This window comes from Electrophorus electricus, chromosome 3, assembly GCF_041902795.1.
Source record: "Electrophorus electricus isolate QZ-2024a chromosome 3, ASM4190279v1, whole genome shotgun sequence".
In the NCBI taxonomy this organism is placed as follows: Eukaryota; Metazoa; Chordata; class Actinopteri; order Gymnotiformes; family Gymnotidae; genus Electrophorus; species Electrophorus electricus.
In genome coordinates, this window is record NC_137499.1 from 21,353,583 (window position 1) to 21,365,466 (window position 11,884).

The 11,884-nt window shown below is 42.9% G+C and overlaps 2 protein-coding genes across 3 annotated transcripts; both read right to left on the reverse strand.

Annotated features, from left to right (window-relative positions):
* Positions 1–196: 196 nt before the first annotated feature.
* Positions 197–4,520, reverse strand: polg2 (polymerase (DNA directed), gamma 2, accessory subunit). 2 transcript variants are annotated; one of them, XM_027019520.3, is made up of 8 exons: positions 3,605–4,520; positions 3,031–3,148; positions 2,500–2,605; positions 2,169–2,354; positions 1,656–1,796; positions 1,154–1,234; positions 828–925; positions 197–679 (listed from the first exon to the last, which is right to left on the reverse strand). In XM_027019520.3, exons 1-8 carry the CDS (start codon positions 4,107–4,109, stop codon positions 514–516), a joined length of 1,401 nt encoding a protein of 466 aa, XP_026875321.2. In that variant the 5' UTR covers positions 4,110–4,520; the 3' UTR covers positions 197–513. The 2 variants fall into 2 exon arrangements, 1 of the variants encoding a protein (XP_026875321.2); XR_014122649.1 differs by having other exon boundaries at positions 629–679; positions 828–944.
* Positions 4,521–4,664: 144 nt separating this feature from the next.
* LOC113583266 (putative ATP-dependent RNA helicase DDX5) lies at positions 4,665–11,639 on the reverse strand. Its single transcript, XM_027019513.3, has 13 exons — positions 11,475–11,639; positions 10,450–10,618; positions 10,260–10,356; positions 9,985–10,118; positions 9,814–9,879; positions 9,576–9,717; positions 9,173–9,333; positions 8,629–8,801; positions 8,367–8,477; positions 8,020–8,081; positions 7,881–7,940; positions 5,704–5,925; positions 4,665–5,483 (listed from the first exon to the last, which is right to left on the reverse strand). Exons 1-13 carry the CDS (start codon positions 11,513–11,515, stop codon positions 5,053–5,055), a joined length of 1,869 nt encoding a protein of 622 aa, XP_026875314.2. The 5' UTR covers positions 11,516–11,639; the 3' UTR covers positions 4,665–5,052.
* Between the last annotated feature and the right edge of the window lie 245 nt (positions 11,640–11,884).

Consider the following 11,884-nt stretch of genomic DNA (forward strand, 5'->3'; position numbering starts at 1 on the left):
CTCAGCTGTGAAAAGTTGCGAGAGTGTAGATGGTTTTCTTTGGGTTTACTCATTTTATTGCTGCCATAGCAACAACTGGCAATGCAAACAGAAACTGATGGCCCAAAGATGTTCAACAAATCCTCAACCAGCCTTCTCTCTCATATGCACACACACATATATATTATACACACACACAGCATAAAACACACCAGAATTTTAAAACAGAAGTGTTCATGTTTTTATTCAACCATGTATTTGACCATCTTACATCAAATAACAAACTCCAAAGTAACAAGGTTTTTAGTCAATGCTCTCCCAGCATGTCACCCAGTCTCATAATATCAAAAGGTAGTCAACACTGAGAATCAGGGTTGTGTGTGTCAAACATGAGAAAAGGCACACTGATCTAGGATCAGGCCCTGCCATCTCACCAACCATAATCATTGGTAATCAAGATTTCAAAGGTAACACAATGGCTCTGGTTCCATAATCCCGCTTTGAATCAGACAATCCACAGGCTACGCAAGCGAATCAAACTTTTCCCGCAGCGGATATGTACTTAAGGAAGAACGGCTTGATCTCGGAGATGTGCATGGTCTCTCTGATGGTGGTGTCACGGTTCCGAACTTGCAGGAGCCCGGTTTCCAGAGTGCTCTCACTAATGGTCAACACAAAGAGCACGCCCATCTCATCGTACCTGCACAGGGGATAGGGGATTGCTTCAAATACTGCACTACTGTGCAGACCACAAACACACCCATGAAGCTTATAGATTTACTAAACAGAACTGTATCAGAATATGCAGATATATCCCCCTGCAATGACTTGGTTTAAGACGGTCATACTTGGCATGCTGGCGCTCCATGGAAGCGATAGTGTCCATATATCCCGGCCAGGCAGAGATTCCCACCTCTAGGAATTCCTGAAGCAAGCCCTCACAGACCTTATCAAATACATTTGTACTAATAAAAAAATCATAAATTACAGTCAGAGCCTCTTTGCAGAAAGTTTCAAAAAAGATCTTGAATAAAACAGCCCAATTAACTTAAACAAATATAAACAAATATTTAAGTGTAGTAATTGTAGTACTAGTTCTAGCATTATTATATAGAATATATTCCTAGCTATTAGTAATTAATGTAGAATATTGATTGAAAGGTGTGATGACTACTTGTCTGAGCTCAGAGGTTGGTCCTCTAGCCATGTCTAGGGCAACTTTAACAGGCGCTAAAACAGGATGCAGCTTCAGAACCTGAAGGAAAGAGAGGGATAAAGTGTGACCAGATAAACCTTGCTGGAGGCGCACACACACACACTCTCTGAAACTTTAATATTACAAGTGCTTCTCCTTTACTGCTGTGGTGTGCGTTTTCCATCAGCGCCAACACACCTAGACTTCCTCCCAAAAAAAATACTAAAGGCTTGGTGCAGTGTCACCAAGTTATTTGCTCTGTTTAAATCATGAACCCGCCACTGAACTGGCTGTCTGTGGCATGTAAACTACCCCAGATGCTAAAATGGAATTAAACAACTTAAATTAAAATTAAATAAAAAATCTAACGCCACAAGCATGAAAGAATCCCTAATTAAAAAAAAAAGCTTTATGTTGTGTTGACACTTTTGTCAAACTGTGTGCGCGTTGTGTGCGGGTTGGGGTAACCATGCTAGCTTGCCTTTCTTTGATGAAGCCTCTGTTTGTTGTCCATTTTCTGTACATGCTGTAAGGAGTTAGAGAGGTAGGCCAGCACTCCTCTGTCCATGTTGGCAGTGACGGCGATGACGTGAGGCAGCACCACCTTCCGCCCGTCCTTGCACTACGCTCAACGAGGAGGAGACAAAGGTGGTGGGTTGGGGCAGCAGGACTCACACGACCCAAAGCAAGCGTCTATCTAAGGTTCTGCACGTACTACCGCAGCACTTTAAACTCGTACCCGTCTAAAGGTACTGACTAGTGGAGGATAAAAACAGCAAAATACCACAGAAAACATTTACCTGACCCTTTTATTCAGTGACTTACAATTATGACTGAGTACAATTTTTTTTTTTTTTTTGAGCAATTGAGGGTTAAAGGCCTTGCTTAGGGGCCCAACCATCGCAACTTGGCAGCAGTGGGGTTTGAACTGGCAACCTTCTGATTACTAGTCAAGTACCTTAACCAATGAGCTACCACTGGAAAAGACATTTACCTGTAGTTGGGCTTTACTGTGCTGGTGAGTGTTCAGGAGTTCAGTGTCTCCCAGGTTCCACAGCGTTTCCAAGACCTCCGTGCCCCAGGGGAACTGGTAGAGGACCTCCACGCCATAGGGGATGCCCTGCCTCAGGTCTTCCCCAGACACGTTGCGCACGCTAAAGTCAGACGGCCCCAAAGCGAACTGGGGGTGGGGTTAAAGGCTTTACATTACTAACCCTAACAGCAACAAGTCAAATTTGGGCAGTAAAGGACCACTGAGCATATGTGGCCATACTGTGGTCGCACTGGGCCCTGTGGTTGTTTCAAAATATTGGTTGTGTGGTCACCTTTCTCCACCACTGTAGTCTCTGGCGCGTCCAGTAGTCCAGCCACTGGGAAGAGGTGCGAGGGGAGCAGAACCACACCAGACAGGCCTCCGTCACCTCAGAGGAGCTATCAAACGACAAAAATTAAATTGGCTTCATGTACGGCTCATAATTTATACGTGTTCCCATGCCGGTGTCTTCAGACCCAGATTAAACCTAAGACTACGGTGACAAATCATTTGTAATGGTGATTCACTATTTGCAGTGCATCTTAGTTCAAGACTACACTTAATCCAGGTCTGAGAAGCCCTTAATGGGCTTTCATGTAAAACTTAAACCCTACTAAAAAGAACAATATATGTAAACAGTAACCACCTCTATCATATATAATCTACTATGTTCAATGTTTTTTTTTTGTTGTTGTTGTTCTTAATTGTGCACTCTGTACTTTAATATTCACACTGACCATTGCGAGAAAGGGACAGTCAAGCATGCTATGGCTTATCATAATGAAAATTAGTAAAGTAATAATACGAAAAGCTGAGGCCTCACCAACCAACTGCATCTGAATCTGCTGTTTCTGGCTGGTAGCACAAGCCAGTTTGTGCCAGGCCAAACGGCAGCTTCCTGTTCACGAGCTCCATGGATGGGACATAGCGCTCCAGAGCACCTGCGGTTTGGAGAGCCAATGACAGACAGTTAAAGCCAACAGCGTGTGCTAGAATTGCTTTAAAGTGTACATGCTAAAGTTTAAAAGGGACACCGATGTCAACTACTGGAGAGATCTCTGTACCTGTTTCTTACTCAAGCATTGCTACCCAATATACTGACCCCAGTCTCCTGAACATGCAGAGTCTGGTTTTACTGCATCAGAAATTTGAAATCAGTAAGTACATGCCCAGGATGTTTGTTGGTTGGTTGCAATAAAGACCTCTGGCCATCATCTCCCACTGAGGTATACAGTTTCATTTCTAAAATAACAATGCTTTACTAGGAATTAAAAGTACCTGCAGATGCTTACTGATCTAAGACCAGTTTTGCATTTTTCATTACAAACTGGTTTAAAACTTTACAAAGCGGTTCCAACACGTCGTTGCATCTTCGTCCAGGGACGAGGCACACCCACCTTGGAGAAGGCTTGTCCGAAAAAACTCCTTGTGCTGGAGAATCTGGCGGAGTCTTTCCGCCAGATGCTCTTCCGTCAAACCCGTTTGGCTGTGCATATCACGGACAGCATCACCCTGGATCATCTTCACCGCGGCCCCATCCATGGAGCTGTGCAGTGTACTGATGCCAAACACCTGCGCCCTTGACCGCACCACTGAAGTCCACCACTGCTCCAACACGTTCTGCTTAAGATCCAAGCCCAGGGGTCCATACCCGCAACCTCTACCCTTCTTAAGGGACGCACTGTGGATTGCACCGGGAGCAATGTAATAGTGGCGACCGCAGAGCTGCAGCAGCATGCTCGCTGGATCTGCTACGTCGTTGCTGGTCCCTTCGCTGTAGTGAGAGAGAACGGTACGTCGGTAGTGCTGAGGTAACCTTAGCAGTTCATGCAGGAATGAGACAGTTACAGTCTCTCGCCTAAGGAGACTTAATCGCCTTCTTATACAATAAGTAACGATCATCCTGGAATTCGATAGTGACTTTACTGTATCCAATGCGGTTAGCTAGCTAATCGCTATACTATAATATAATACCGTGCCTCTGCGGACATGCATGAGCCAAGAAATACGTTTTTAACGTCAATGCATATTTCGAGCTTGAGAAAATAAAGTCTCCACTACCAGTGACAATGTGCCCGAAAGCTCGAGCGGAATGTACCACTGGATAATTCAAAGTTCTTACGGGGGAAGAGAACACGTGCACACCATGATCTCGGAAGTACTTTCAACCATTTTGCATCACATAAACTACCCAGTTTGGTTAGTTCGGATTACACTTCACTGTTACATGTAACTGCACTCATTACGTTTTACCCCTTAAATCCATTCGTTCTCGAAAGGTACTAGATTTACTAAATCTATTTCTAAAATAAAATTAAAGTGTCCCTTTCTTGTTGAAGCAATATTAAGGTTCAAATGAATCGGCTACCCAATTAATTCGTGTTACTATTTATATTTCAAATTAAAAGTCGCCCTCGAACGTACCACTAAGTCATTAAATGAACCAAACAACAGAAATCAGGTTTTTTTTGCCTCTTTTATTTTAAGGGTCCATGCATAGTCCTCTTTTCAGATTTCTAAACATTAACATATAAATCAAAAAAAGTGCATTTCCTAGTAAAAAATAAATTACTGAGGAATGTAACAAAAAAGAAAGAGAAAAAAAACTTAATGACGTTCAGCTGTCTTCAAGATCACTTACGCTGTGTTTTAACAGGCTGGGTGCTCTAATGAGCATACCGCCAACCTCACTGTAAGCAAAATAAACAGTACAAATGGATAACAATACTACTACTAATACGAATAATAATAATAATAATAGTAATAACAGTAATAGTAGTAATAATAATAATAATAATAATAATAATAATAATGACTTCTATCTTTGTGTGTCTGCAGCCTTAGTTTACTGAGGGAATGCAGGGGGCATTGGATAGGGTACCATTGGCTGGGGGGGCTGTTGGTGAGGCTGAGGGGGTTGAGGGGGGTTAAAGGGGAACGGTGGGTGGCTCATTCCATTCTGGGCTGGAGCTTGGTTTCCTTGGAATGGCTGGTTCTGGAAGTTCTGATTCCCAAATGCATTCGGTGGGTTCCCCCCGCTGCCATAGGTGGCCTGGCCGTTGGCGCCGTAGCCGTTACTGGTGTAGTTACCGCCGCTACCGTTTGCTTTGTTGTAGTTGTTGCCGGCATTGTAACTGCCGTTTTGCACCTTGGGTCCACTACCGTATGCCCTGTCAGCATCTCTATCCCTATAGCTACCGAAATCTCTCCTACCCCCACTGGAGTACCGGTCCCGACGGTCGTCCTTGTAGCCTCCCCGACCGCCCCTGGAACGACCTGCAGGACAAAAAGAAACGTGACGAGCGAGGTCAATTTAACTGCACAAACAGATCAAAGAAATACAACTTGACACTGTTAAGATCATACACTACCCTCATCACTGCTTCAAGTACATGAACAGCAACCAGTCAATCCCAACATGAGCTCAGACTAGTAATTTGCCCTTAAACAGAGCCTTTGCCAGACTGCTGGAGATTCAAAACATGGGTAGTCTCACCTCCTCGGTCCTCTGCCATCTGCAAGAGCTTGGGGTTGATGGCCTGGTTGGCTTCGCGGAGGACAGAGATGAGGTCGCCCGCCTGCTTCATGTTGTTTGGCGTAAAGAAGGTGTAGGCCGTACCCGTTTTCTGACTGCGGGCCGTGCGGCCAATTCGGTGGATATAGTCCTCAGACGAGTTAGGGTAGTCATAATTGATGACAAATTTCACATCCTCCACATCTGAAAAGTATTGCAGTGTGGCAAAAAAGCGCGGATGCGCAGACAATATTTTTTTTTTTGCACACCACAACAGCCACACCAGAGAGAGACAAGTTAGCAGAAATGCCGCAAAAATTAAACAATTACTGGATACTTCGCTGAGCTGAAAAAGATATGTTAAAGATACGTTAAAAAGACCAAATCCAAAAACAAAAAGTGAAAGTAAAACCATAACTAGCCTCGTGGGAACACTACCGTGGGAAGAGAAAGGATGCACACTCCATTTGTTTTAACCAAGCAACAAAACAGAAAATAAAACAGGAAACAAACCTAGAAGTACCCCCACCCAACTTCTTTTTCTTTATGTTTATTAAACCAGGAGAATAAACTGCTTACCATTAAGGAGTATGCATTCACTAGTCCATTCCCAATGCAGCCAACTCCCCACAAATTGTCAAGTGACATCCAGGTGCTTCTAACGCAGTAGGGCCACTATCCGCACTGTTGCCTCCTCGTGTGCCGACAGACCCAGGACCATACGGTTGCCTTTTATTGGGACTCTACAGGCAGGTCCTTTGAGTTTTCCCTTCAGCACACTCATAAGAAGCTTGCTAATAAAGGCCACACTGCTGTCTTGCCCAGACCAAACAGACCGCGGTTAAAGTGAGGGGCCCCGAAAGAGCCAAAAGGTATCAAAACAAAGGGGAAAGAAAAAGAAAAATCAAAATACAAAAATGTTCAAAAAAGTTGTTTAGTTGCATCCTCCCCCCTCTGTCTGAGCTATTAATGAGCGCTGGCAAAATCCCTCATCACAGTCTTGTCTAGGCAAGATCTTCCCAGAAGCCAGTGTTCACTTGAGAAAATGTCTCTCTCGCTGGCAGGTCTCGACATGACTTTGAACAAAAAAAAAAAAAAATGAAATAAAAAAGCAAAACAGACGCAGGCGAGGGAGGAACGTCAATCGTGGAATTGGATTTTTGCTGCAGCTGACTTACTCTCGTTTCGAGCACTGTTTTTTGGGTTATTTTTTAAGATTAGAACTTTCTGCTTCACTGTCTACAGGTGTCCCAGAGCCCCTTTAAAGCATGTGCCAGTTCTCACCAATTGCGGTACAGGAAGAATGGAAGTTGAAAAACTGCTCTCTCCATTTGATAAACACCAGCACTTTAAGTAGAGGGAAAAAAAATAAAAAATACTGTTTTTAAAATGTATATATATAAATTATTGCTTGCAAACCTGCATGCTTCAACAAGCTATGAAAGTAAATCATCTTTCAAAATTTCAAAGAAGCTTCTATTTGCCATTCAGTGCAATACAAAAATGCATGCAAGGCCAAAAAACCAACAACAACAACAACAACAACAACAACAACAACAAAAAACCAAAACCAACGAACAAAACCAAACCGTAAAACCAGCCATAGCCGTTTTGGTAGACATTTTGAAATAGACACACAACTGGATAAACTCAGTTACCCAAAGGTGTATTTGTAATCTAGAATACATGGACAGAGAACAGATGTGCATTGTTAAAAACCGCCAGATATAAAAAGAGCAAAGGCTTAGCCACACTGCCTTATTGAAGGTTACTGGCACACAGAGCTGAGCTCGGACAATTCGTTTTAGATTTCACCTCTCTAAGCGACTGGGTGGCCGCCAGTCGCCCAGTTCCACTCCTCCTTCCCCCTCTGCTGGCCCTGGGGCTCGTCATGCCTAGCCCCTGCCACCTTTAGGTGAGAAAAACTCAGAATGCATAGAGAAGTTAAAGAAAGCAAAAATAAAGAAAGAACTAAAATCACTTTCTTTAAAAGTGAAACAATGCTTTTGGTTTTTGCATATTGTGTTTTTTTGGGGGAGGTTTTGTGTGGGGCTGTCAAAAAAGAAAAAAGGAGGAAAAAAGAAAAAAAAAGAAAAAAAAAAAGAAAAAAAGAAAGAGAGAGAATGACAATAAGTACAGTCATTTCAGGACATACTCACCAAGACCACGGGAGGCCACGTCTGTCGCGATTAAGATGCAGGCTTTGCCATATTTGAACTCTATGGACAGAGAGGAGGACGGTTATTTGGGGAAGGCAGGCGATTCGCCGCTGCAGCCCCGTGAGTCACGGGCTCTCACCGTTCAGAACCCAGTCTCTCTCCTGCTGGCTTTTGTCTCCATGAATCCCCATGGCAGGCCACCTGGAACATGACAGAACTCACATAAGGCAAAAAAACAAAAACAAAACAAACAAAAAAAAACCCACAACCAAACATTTCCTGTTATCCCTCACACCCACAAAATATTCTACATGCATTTTTTTTCCCCCACCAAGTCTAAACATATGGCTTCTAATTCCTTATGTAGGCCATCATTCATGAGTAATATAACCAGCAAGTAATTGGAAGCGAAGAGCTTAATGGAACAAATTTGGTTTGGCTAAATCCAGGACAAACTGTGAGGATGGCCAGAAAATTGGCTCTTACCCGTCTCTCCTCATCTTCCGGGTGAGTTCGTCACATCTTCTTTTAGTCTCCACAAAGATGATGGTCTTATTCTCCTTTTCACTCATGATCTCCTCCAGCAAACGGATCAGTCTGACAGGGATCCAGAGAGAAAAACATTTTTCCAACTCATGCATAAAAGGGGAGAAAATAAATAAATAAATAAATAAATAAATAAATAAATAATAAGGTCTTTAAGTGACTGCACTTTATATAGTATAATTAAGCGCTTTTTTGTACACACTTGTCATCTTTCTCGCCATCATTGCAAACGTCCACGATCTGCAGGATGTTGTGGTTGGCACTGAGCTGCAGGGCCCCGATGTTGATCTGAACATACTCCTTCAGGAAGTCCTCAGCCAGCTGACGGACCTCTTTGGGCCAGGTAGCACTCCACATTAGCGTCTGCCTGTCTGGCTATGTGGCGATATGAGAGAGAGGAAGTACAAAATTACTTTGAAGGAATCCCACTTACTGCTAACTATCCAAGGAAGGTAGCAGGGAACCAATTTACGCTATAGATTCACACCAGATAACACTGAACTGAAATGCAGTATTAGTTTAAAGAAATATATACATTTCATGATGTCCAGCATTACAATGCAATAAGTAAGTATACTTTCAACCATACGACCCTGGGATTTTTCCCCCCTTGCCAAAAGCATTGTCTGAGCACTCATCTAGTTATGGTCCAGAATGAGTATAAAATTTCTCAGCTTTATAAAATGTAAAGTTTTTGAAGTGAAAGGTTTCTCAGCTCTCAACAGAAACAGAAGAGCTCAGCTCACGCGGATCTGGTCCACAATCTTGCGGATCTGTGGCTCGAAGCCCATGTCCAGCATGCGGTCAGCCTCGTCCAGCACCAGGTAGGTGCAGCGACGAAGGTTGGTCTTCCCTGCCTCCAGGAAGTCGATCAGACGGCCGGGAGTGGCAATGCAGATCTCAACCCCTGACAAGGAATGAAGAAAATCAGTCTGTTTAATGTTAAAAATCAGTATTTTTAACGTTCAAAGACAGACCTGCCTAATCAAGCTGACAATTCTCACTTACAATACTGTTCAGGCATTACAACAGCAGCTCAAAGCAAAGTGCAACAATAACAAATGTGTAGCTAAAAATGAAAGATCACCAAAAAGGCTGAAGGCATTTGTAACAGCAGAAACTTTTCAGGTGCTGAGCTGCCTCTCCTACCTCTCTCAAGGTCGCGGATCTGTGGCCCTTTGGGGGCGCCACCGTAGATGCATGTTGATTTCAGGCGAGAGGCTTTTCCGTACTCCGCAGCAACCTGTTGCACCTGCTGGGCCAGCTCGCGAGTGGGTGCCAGGACCAGACACTGTACAAGGTCAGAGGTAAGGCATGCACGTGTCCACCCTACAACAGCTTACTGCTTGTAAAATTTACATTGTAATAGAAATGCAGGGGAACTTACAATTGGGCCGTCCCCATGCTCGAGGAAGGGCTGGTGGTTAATATGCACAATGGCTGGCAACAAGTACTGTAGAGATAAGAAAATGCATACTTAATTCTTACCTGTTCACTTTAGAATTACAGATACATATCTAGGACAAGTGTCACTGTGATTAGAGTAATTAAAACGCACAGCGAGGGTTTTTCCAGAGCCTGTCTGGGCGATGCCAACCATGTCTTTCCCGCTAAGAGCAAGCGGCCAGCCCTGAGCCTGGATTGGGGTGGGCTCAGTCCACGACTGCTTGTTGATTACCTCCATTACATAATCTGTAACAAAGTAAACACAGCATTCCAGACCTCAGGTTCACATTACAGGTACAACAGATGGCCTCTTAAAAAAAAAAGTAGAAACAGAAAATAACTGAGTGTATATGTGAAAAAATATGTATTACACATTTGTTTACATACTGGGGAAGGCGGCTTCGTGGAACTTTATGATGGGCTTGGGACAATCTCGACCTTTCACTGTAACTTCTTTTGCCTTTCTATACTGTTCTACCTCTTGCTGTTTTGCAACAAACAAAACATTTGACACAGTTAAAGAAACAAGAAAACTTTCAAATATACGTTTCAGATCTTGAGAAAAATTAGAGCTAACCATCGATCTCCGGGTAAGATCAGGGTGCTCCTTATAGAAGTTCTTCTCGAATTTTGGAAGCTCGTCAAGGTTCCAGTGTTTTTTACGCAGTCTCTCGCCCGGGTTGCCGAATTTACCGGGCGGAGGACCGCTTCGGCCGCCTCCAAACCGAGGCGCGCTGCTCCCATACCTGGCACAGACGACAGCAGATTACATTAAAATGCACAAAACGCAGGCAAAGACAGCCCCCCCCCCGTAGTCAAACGTAGCTGTATTTACAGCCAACACATCGACAAACGCGTACGAATAGAAACGCATCGACTGTTATGGTCAATAATCCATATCATGCAGAAATCGAGCGATGGGAGCCGTTTTTCGCTTTGAACACTTCTGCGTCACATTGGTAGCCGTCCCTTCTGCCATTTTAACTCCGGCCAGTAGATGAACAAAGATAGGCGAGCCGGCCGGCATTTTGAATCATTCTTTTTTTTTTAACCACATGGTGACCAAAAGACAGAGCAACAACAAAACCACGATCGAGCTGTTTTAAAATGACAGCAAATAACGTCACTTTAAAGGAAAGTGGAAATGCGTTTTATTCTCATAAATACTACTAACGCTAGATAACCACACACTCGCCCGTTATCATACGGATAGCAAAGATGCTAAGCTAGCTAGCTAAACGACCAATACGACGCCTGACAAGCTAGCTAGGAAACTAGCTGAAGTTAGCCATATCGACATCGTTTACACACACACTATTATATTTTATATATATATATATATATATATATATATATATATATATATATATATATATATATATATATATATATATATATATATATATATGTACACACACACACATACATACATACTAGCTAAAAATGTTCATAGTTGTTTTCGTTAGCTAGCTAACATGTTCTCTGAGTAGCTAGAAAATTCTAGCGGCGCTTCTTCCTCGAGTCCATTAAAGCTCCAATTCCTTTTGAAAAGACCTTACACTGAAATTAAAAAAAAAATAAATAATAATAAACCAAACTTACCCCCTATCTCTTCCTCGATCTCTATCTGAATATCCAGGCATGACTAAACGTAAACACAAAAGAAATAATACACTCTCTCTCTATATATATATATTTATATATTGGATCCTTCTCGATCAACCTTCGTCGGTTACGAAAATGTCGGTTACGCCGGCAAACGCTTCACGAGATCATGCAAATTACTTTCCTATCAATCCGCTGCGCCGGGACTCTTTTTAATCATTTTCGGACAGCAAATCTTCTCCGAATGCTGTCAGTTTTGGGATTTAATACTATACATTTATTGAAGTGCGTTAACAATAGACAATAAATACGCACATGTGTCGTGTTTCTATTATAAAACCATGACATGCGCTTTTGAGTTTGTGCCCAGGGAACTATTTCATATACCAAAAGTTGGGGTGGAAGGA

What these genes read in the sequence shown, in the direction of transcription:
- polg2 (XM_027019520.3), bottom strand. Translation starts at nt 4,109, where the DNA reads ATGATCGTTACTTATTGTATAAGAAGGCGATTAAGTCTCCTTAGGCGA. An exon ending in ACAGTAAAGCCCAACTACAG is followed by an intron (nt 1,797 to 2,168) that starts GTAAATGTCTTT and finishes CGTTGAGCGTAG; the next exon opens with TGCAAGGACGGGCGGAAGGT. An exon ending in AGAGGCTTCATCAAAGAAAG is followed by an intron (nt 1,235 to 1,655) that starts GCAAGCTAGCAT and finishes TCTTTCCTTCAG; the next exon opens with GTTCTGAAGCTGCATCCTGT.
- LOC113583266 (XM_027019513.3), bottom strand. Translation starts at nt 11,515, where the DNA reads ATGCCTGGATATTCAGATAGAGATCGAGGAAGAGATAGGGG. An exon ending in GCTCTGGAAAAACCCTCGCT is followed by an intron (nt 9,880 to 9,984) that starts GTGCGTTTTAAT and finishes TTATCTCTACAG; the next exon opens with TACTTGTTGCCAGCCATTGT. An exon ending in GATGGCGAGAAAGATGACAA is followed by an intron (nt 8,478 to 8,628) that starts GTGTGTACAAAA and finishes GATCCCTGTCAG; the next exon opens with ACTGATCCGTTTGCTGGAGG.